General features: G+C 46.3%; 1 protein-coding gene across 1 annotated transcript; it reads right to left on the bottom strand.

The window, feature by feature from the left end:
• Positions 1-4,775: 4,775 nt before the first annotated feature.
• On the bottom strand, positions 4,776-8,032 carry LOC115372345 (uncharacterized). Its single transcript, XM_030070151.1, has 9 exons — positions 8,018-8,032; positions 7,740-7,958; positions 7,458-7,592; positions 7,222-7,269; positions 6,964-7,026; positions 6,769-6,837; positions 6,546-6,638; positions 4,915-6,291; positions 4,776-4,799 (listed from the first exon to the last, which is right to left on the bottom strand). Exons 1-9 carry the CDS (start codon positions 8,030-8,032, stop codon positions 4,776-4,778), a joined length of 2,043 nt encoding a protein of 680 aa, XP_029926011.1.
• Positions 8,033-8,583: the final 551 nt, after the last annotated feature.

Below are 8,583 nucleotides of genomic sequence, written 5' to 3'. Positions count from 1 at the left end.
ACAGTCAAACAGATAATTTAGGTTGTGCTCACTTACTTGCCTATTCGTCGCAAAGATATGCAAGGCTGAGCTCACCTCGCCGGTCTCGCGCATCTTCAACATTTCAACGTCGCTATCTAACATTGGGGTGGCCCTGGAACGCACTCTTAACCTATTCAGCATTTCAGCAAAAACACTATCCTTCTGCCTAACTATCTTTTTCAGCTCCACGATGCTGAAATTACACCACAGGTCCACACCAACAGGACTACTATACAGAGGCTTCCCTTTAACGGGAGGCAACTGATAGAAGTCTCCGACAGCTATCACACTAACATTACCAAACGGGGAAAAGTCGCCTGTCTGTTTAATCTGTCTCAATCTACCGTGGACATAAGCCAACAAGTTGTGATTAACCATACTTATTTCATCTATAATTAAAATTTGGAGGTGACTTAATTTTGCTCGCAAAGAGTTTAGTTTATCTTCACCCAGAGGGGTGTAAGGTAAACTAGCCTGTTTGCCAATACTCAATGTGTGATGAATTGTTGCTGCATTTAAATTGTATGCAGCTATTCCAGTAGGAGCAGTTAACAAAATACAGATATCGTCTGGTTGATCACAAAGTGTTGACAGCAGCCGCGCTGCCTCATACTGGATAGCCCTAATTAAATGACTTTTCCCCGTCCCTGCACCACCTGTCACAAATACACGCAGAGGCTCTGGGTTTTTACCCATCACCTTCTGCAGACACCACTGTCTCACCTTATAAAAAACAGCAAGCTGTGTCTCATTCAGAGACCTAACAAGCGCTAAACCCTCAGTTCTAGATAAAATGGACCTGTTTCTCTCTAACTGCGCTACCTGTCTGCCACCAACAATCAAATCTGGCACATTCACCAATGACTCAACCAACTGTTCCTCAGCTAACTCACCTTCCCGCTGCTGCCTCATCTCCTCTAAACCCTCAAGGCGTTCCGCTTCCTGTTCAGGACAAAGCTCACCCCAAACATCCTCATCTACGCCGTTGTTTTGCGCGGCTATCTCCTGAGCTAACTCAAGGTGAGGACAATTTACCTCAAACCTTGCCCTATTCTCATCGACAACATCACTAACCGAATGTACAGAGCCGTCGCTAAACAACACCTCACCATCGTTATAGAACTGCTCAAACAGCTCAAAGCCATCAGGTTTGAGGTCTGAGTCAGTTCTATAAGGAAGAAACAACTGCAACAGGCTCTGAAAATGTGCCTCCTCCTCTCTATCCAAATTAAAACGCATGTACCGCACCACTGCAAACTGAGTGCGTGTTCTCCTAAGAATGAATCCTAAGTCATTCTTAAGTTCAATTCTGTCTTTAGACATTTCATTTTTGCTGAGAACACGATACTCAGATGCAAAGGTGGCCATACACATGTTTTCAAACACGTCGCTATCAGGCCTATTTCTATATCTATCTACAATACTTATCATAAACATATCCTCCTCCCGTAGATCACGGGAGGCCGCCATCTGCCTCAACACACTGAGGGGCAAACTCATTCTAACTATCCTACTGCCTGTCGGCACAAACACAACCTTCCTGGAACACTCCCTAAGGTGCATGTTCGTTAGCCTATACACCGCCTCCTGCGCACAAACATCTCTGTTGTGTAAATATACACTGCCCAGCTTCCGCAGGGCTTCTTTGGCAGAGAGATTCCCTTGTTTTTTTGCTTCTTTTTGGGCATTACTCAATAAGAGGCCAATTTCTCTCTCTGCTTTCGTAATATACGATATTATGTATATTACTACTGCGTAGGCGTCGGTGACAAAGCTAATGTCCATGTTAGCATTCCAGCACTTCAACAACTTCTTGCTATATTGATTAACCCAAACCTCGTTCACCCCTCTCCTATACACTACCTTATGCCTCTTCTCTAAACGCCTATAAGCCCTCTCAAAAATCTCCTGATTAATACGCAAACTATGAAACAACTCCTCTACACTAGCAGGAGGCACATCGCATTCCACAGCTTTCTTGACATCTTCAAGAATTTTGTGCGCAAACTCTTTGGGCATTTTATCCCTGTCCTCAAAACATTTACAGGCTGGCTTGTTTTCTGAATTAGATTCAGCCTCACCTGTCTTCTTGTTCTTATCACACTTGCACTCAGGCATTCTACAAATGAATGTACGCGCAGACACAGGTTTTGGAAAATTGAAACGACACGTCGTTTTGTGTTTTCTGCATGACTTTGAATGTCGTTTGGAATGTGTTTGAACAGATGACACTGTGTCCAATAGTGTGTCATCATCTGAGGGTAGCTCACATGTAACGTAACGGTCAATAAATTCTATAACTTCCTCATCTGTGTTTTTATCAATTTGGGGAGCACCCTCGATCCAAAACAAACAGTGTACATGTGGTGAGCCTCGCTGTTGAAATTCTACCCTATAAAAGTAATCGATTATTTTGCCGATTGGTTGACAGGGAGACATAAGAACCTCTTTCAGAAAACAATGCCACCTGTAGTCAAACATCCGCGCCGCGGTCACAGGATTACGTCGCAACAACGCGCACCTATCAGCCCACTCCAAATCCTCTACCGTCTGCGATCTGCCTTCCTGTTTCAGGATGCTGGTCAGAAGATTCTGCCAGCGCATATCCGCAGACGAAAACGAGCAAAACCACGTAGGAATACCTAACTGACGCACACAAGCCATCACGTCCTTCTGGACAGACTGCCAGAAGGCCGGAGTTCCTCTGATGGGTTTAAGAAACCTAAACCCATCATCACACGCCAACAACTGCTTCAAGGCGTCCGCATCTGCCAACATTTCCTCGCTAACCCGCTGAGGCCTCTGACCTCCTTTATCCTTCCGCAACGCAACAGAAACACTGGACACAACCTTGTCCAACTCCGACACGTACTGCGCAAAAAATATATATTCTACATTACGCGCAAAACGACCGTCGGCATGCATAATCCTATTATTAAGATAACGCGCCAACGTCAAGTCGTGCCACCGACCATCATGGAATGTCTTACCGCCCGTGGGAAACAACACTGGAAAACACTTTGCCTCATTCGTGTGGTCAGAAAGCATTCTTACCGGACTATTCCCTTCTGCAGGCGCAATATTCAAAATATCCTTAAAATACTGATCTAAAGCTTCCTGACCAATATCAACAGGCATAAGACAAGTGTCCTGAAACATGCAGTGCTGTTGTCTGTCATGTAACAGTTCATCCTGTCCTATGTCTGCTGATTCCGCTAGCTCACACATTTCACTCTGAACCGTAACCTGCCCTGACCTAACCTCAGCCTCATCCTCACTGCCTGACTCGGCCTCTTCCCTCTCCCTATCTTCCTCCCTAACAAACTCATTAACCCAGTGCTCATTAAATTCAATATCTCTATAGTGAACATTTGTCCTCTTTAAGTACTCTAGCGCCTGTCTTACACGCAACGTATCCACAAACTGGTACTCGTAATGCCCTTTATAGGTGAGTTTCCGCTTCAGCTTAACCTGAAGCAGAGACCCCTCCATATTCGAACGAGGCAACACATTCACAGTCTGAACAATGTTGGCTGGAACACATGTCACTGGTCCATGTACTCCATTCTGTCCGCCTTTAGGCAGTGCCAACATTTTCATGAATGGAATGTGTAACGCAATAAGATGCTGTTCTAAACTATTCAAAGATCCCAGTTCAGCAGGAATGGGATCAAGCTCCAAGTTATTAACCCAGCATTCAGCTGGCATCTCACCTGAACTAAGCTTCCTATTACACGTGTAGCAAATCCACAAATTACCGCGCGACGAAACCAACAAACACGGCGCAACACACTCCCGACTACACCTGTGCAAATACTGCCCGCCTATACACCTATCTGCCACAGCCGCTGAACTTTCCCTATACACTTCCCTTTCACAAATGACCACCTGATATCTAAAAAACAACCTATGACACACACAGCACACAAAATCAGGTCCATCTCTGACCTTTTCTAAAAATTGATCCATCACAAAATCAAAATCTTTGGATCTCTCTACCCTCTGCTTTCTGCCTAACCTCACACTGGAAATAACTCTCTGTTTATGCTCTATACTATCATGATACTTCGTCTTAATGCTTTCTATAAGTCTCTCCCTATGCTCACTGCTGTCCCTATATTTGCCTACACTCTTGGCCTTGACTCTCTCCCTATGCTCAATGCTTTCTCTGTATTTACTGACACTAAACTCTTTAACCCTCTCTCTGTGGGCCAAATTCTTACAATAATTCCCTACACTCCACAACTTAGCCTTTTCCCTGAACACTACACTTTCTTGATATTTCTTTCTAATCCTCAGCTGACGTTTCTCCCTAAGCGACATATTCAACTTCTCCTGCTTCCTCTTTTTCTGACTCAGATACTTTGACTTAAAAGACCTTCTACCTGACGCTAACTCCCTAGCAGCCTCCACAACCTTGTCACTATCTTCTACACCTACAACATCACACCTAACCGCTGTGTTGTCACTATCTACAACCACAACATCCATCCTTCTAGACCTTATGTTGTAAACTGACACTTGACTAACTTTGCAGTAACTGTAACAACAGTGCAGTCCAGGCTTACACACGCAAACAACATTCTCAAAATGCCGTCCCATTACATTTTCTATGTAAATACACTCCGCTGATAAATGCTTACTACTACAGCTATACTTTATCCAACGCCCATCATGGAAAGTATACACACTGACGCCTAACCAGTCGGCTGTCGCCTGAATTTCCACCTCTGTGGCCCAACTACCGACACGTCTCATCCTGGACTGCTGAATATACTCTAACACAGAGGAGTACTCAGTCCTCAAAAAACTCTGATATCTATCAGTGTTCCTTTCTAACTCTTTACATACAGCTAACCTAATCCTACGATGGTGCTTCTGAGAACCACTCACAGCCTGAGAGATGGCTCTGAAGAAGCAGTTCCCATCGGCCACAATCCTCTCTTTGCTACAAGGAACACCCAACAACCCCTCCTCTGTGGCTACCGGACTAACAACCTTCACGCAATCGACGTTCAACTTTGTGCATAAAGCACGACAAACATCCAAGCCGAGGGGATGGAAGACCAGCTCTTCACTTCTCACCTCGCTAACAAATTCGACATCCGAATTGACCTCTCGGACATCGAAACTCTTGGATTTCTTCGACATACAAGTGCCGGAAGAAATAACACGCTTTCTGCCATTAGCCACTGTTGGTTCTGCCGCTGAACCGCTGCTCACCTCGCTGGAGAAAGTCAACACAGAAATGCCAGACAGTGCCGGACTTGCGGCAATGCTGACACCACACTCAGGCACACAAACGCCTGCAGACACCTCACTTTTTCTCCCAGCCTCAGTGAGCACACTAGACTCTGGTGCTGGAGCAGCGCTCATCTCAGTGATGAGACTCTCCACAGACACACCAGACCGCGCTGGACTTGCATCCGTGCTGACCGTAACACCACACAGCTCAAAGAGCTTCTCCCTCGAACGGAGACTGTCGGCCAAACGACAGATGTAGTGGTGCAGGTCGTCGAGACACGCGAAATGCAGAACCACGCTTGTACCGTCATGGTGTAACAAGCCAGTGTTACTGCGTGAGTGACTGTCGACCACAGCGAACCGTCCACCCTCACACACGATGGCAGTGGTGTTTCCGCACATTGTCAAAAGACATGTGGTGTATTGACTGAAGATTCTCTCCAGTCCATTACGCAAGCTGATGAACACACCGAAATCGATGTATTCACCTTCGGTCACGCCTACTTCGCCTAACACCGTGTCACCAAAACCGAACCTAAACAGCCGTCCGTCTAATTCCAGCTGTTGTGGCAAATCTGGCACAGACAGCAGATTAGACACATGGCTGAAGATGTTGAGGTCACGCAAACTCGTGTACAACTCATCACCTTCAACCAACGCGCGATCCAGATCCAGCCTGTCCCACGAGAACGCGCTCCTCACTGTGTGTTTGGCTAAGCTGACCAAAGCTATAGCCATACACTGCACACCACCATACACAAATCGGGCATTTCCCTGATGAAACGACCCGCGCACAACTTTAGCTAGCCTAATCCTGCTGCTATCTATGTTAGACCCTGTTGCCACAGCATTAGCGCTAGACTCTGACTTAACATCACTAACACAAACAGAAGGAACAAAAACAGCCTTAGCTTTGAAGATCTTCTGTTGCTCCTCTGGGACAGCAGGGCACGATGCGGCGACCTCCTCCTGACCGACGACCACTCCCGGCACCGCGCTGGCAGACTCCTGGACTGTCGCCTCCACCTGTACAAAAATCAAAAACATATTTTTATTAAATATAGACTGTTTAGACTTTCTTTATTGTCATTGCACAAAAAAACAAAAAAAAACACAGCAGTGAGATTTTGGCAACGAAATGTCGTTGCTTGGCTTCCGGATTACAGCAGAGATGGAATTGTGGGACCGTTTAAAAATTAAATATTAAACAGTCTATATAACTAGTGTGATATGGTCTATATAACTAGTGCCAAAAAAGAAGAGCTAAATAAATGCAGCACCTCCGGGACAGCTGGGCACGCTGCGGCGACCTCCTCCCGGACGACGACCACCCCTGGCACCACGCTGGACGACTCCTGGGCTGTCGTCTCCACCTGACACACACACACACACACACACAAAAAAAACAAAACATGGTTTTACTAAAGAAAACAGGAGAACCATTTCCCTGTTACCTGTCATAATAATAATTCACATAATATATATATATAAACAAAGACAAACCTGCTGCACCGCTGGTCTGGGCCCGGAGGCAGGCACGGTGACACGGGCAGGTGAAGGTGTTGCCAGCACCTAAAAAAGATAGGGGAAGACAAAAGACTCATTTCAATAATGCACTCATTCATTCGGGTTCTACACGTGTTATCAAAATACGACAAAAACAATCCACATAGCTCACATACTAAATATGATACCAACCTGCCGCTTCCCTCCTCTACACCTTGTGGCAACACCTTTCGGCGAACGCCTCACACGGGAAGTCTAAAAGAAGGAAAACAAACCTTGTTAAATGCAGTCTTAAATTCAATTTTGTCCAGGACATACACACATACAATGGGTTTTGCAAGCACAGAAAAAAAAAAAACAACAAAAGATCTGTATGTATAATATAAAGGAAAAAAATGTAAAAACAGTTGGTGGATGAGGAATGCGGATGCCGAGGAGAGCCAGATGTACTGGAGCAGCCTGGGACCTGAGCCACACAACCACCAGCACCGTGATGACCTGACTCAAAAAGACACAGCACGCACTCAGAAAAACTCACAACCATTCACACACACACTCACACAGAGACAAGGGGAAACATTAGAGGCAAACCCATTTAACATTTTATAACTTAACAGAAACACCTTAAAGTCAAAACTAATATGAATTACTTCATACTATATAAATGTAGTTATCAGGCACTTTACCTGGCCAGCTGGCAGAAGGGAAGTGACGTCGCTGTCCGAGGATGGCGAAACCCTCTCCATGGCATCCAGGATGTCGCCGCTGAACCACACGGGGTTGGACGGGAGGACAGACTCTTGCACCGGAGATGCTCGAATCTTAAAAACCACAACAAAAAAAAATTTATCACCATTAAAAACACACACACACACACACACACACACAAACACACACACACAAAATAAAGGCGTAAAACCAGAAAAGATGCACAAATGTACAGCCAGAAAATGACTCAAACACATTACCTTGCCCTCCTGTCCGACGACGGTCCACTCCAGTGGGTCACGGTGACGGGGCGCGGGGCTGTGTCCTGTCACAACCAGCACGGGGGAGACCCTGGCACGAGGCGATGTCCGGGGGGGCACCGAGGGAGGAGGAGGAGGAGGAGGAGTCAGCTGGCGGACCGCGGCGTCCCACAGGGCCTGGACGAGGATCGGCGTTCCGTCGCTGTCGCTGAGGTGCACCTGGAAAACAGTGAAACACAGAACACATTGCGCTCAGCTGGTGTATCGAAAATGACAACCTTCAACTCCTCCATGTGTCATGTCACAACAACAAAGTATGCTGTACTTACACCGTCACGGCTCCACAGCTCCAAACGGTCCAGAGGGAGGTGCTCTGCCACAGACACGTATGGGAGACCTGCCACAAAAGTGAGAAATATTATACATTCTGGTAATAAATACACTCATGTAAAACATATGAGGTTAGGTTCACGATACGTCAGTTATAATCAAACTGATGACCAAAACTAAGACGTACCCATGCGTGCTGCGACACGGCGGAACTCCTGGCGGAACAGCTCCTGCAGGCCAGGCTCGATGTTCAGGCGTGGAGGGAAATCCAGCACGAACACCTACACACACACACACACACAAAAAATCACGTTTAGAATCACATTTAGGTTTCTAAAAAAGCACATGTGAAAACACACGCTTACTGTGACAGCACAGGACAAAACAAATACTGCCAACTGCAAATTAAACACACCTTCGCCCAGCGGTTGCAAACTGTAGCCAGGAGAGCACCGAAGTCCAGCGACGCCTCTCCGATGTTCCTGCTGGCTGTCAGGTTGTTGCTCGGGGCGAG

Source organism: Myripristis murdjan, chromosome 15, assembly GCF_902150065.1.
Source record: "Myripristis murdjan chromosome 15, fMyrMur1.1, whole genome shotgun sequence".
NCBI lineage: Eukaryota > Metazoa > Chordata > Actinopteri > Holocentriformes > Holocentridae > Myripristis > Myripristis murdjan.
This window is presented reverse-complemented; position numbering and strand designations above follow the sequence as displayed.

Bases quoted from the DNA above. Each gene is read 5' to 3' on its own strand.
- LOC115372345 (XM_030070151.1), bottom strand. The intron at 7,593-7,739 runs GTAATGTGTTTG...GTGGTTTTTAAG, and splicing joins TCGTCGGACAGGAGGGCAAG to ATTCGAGCATCTCCGGTGCA. The intron at 4,800-4,914 runs GTGAGTGGTTCT...CCTCTGTGTTAG, and splicing joins TCAGAGCCATCTCTCAGGCT to AGTATATTCAGCAGTCCAGG.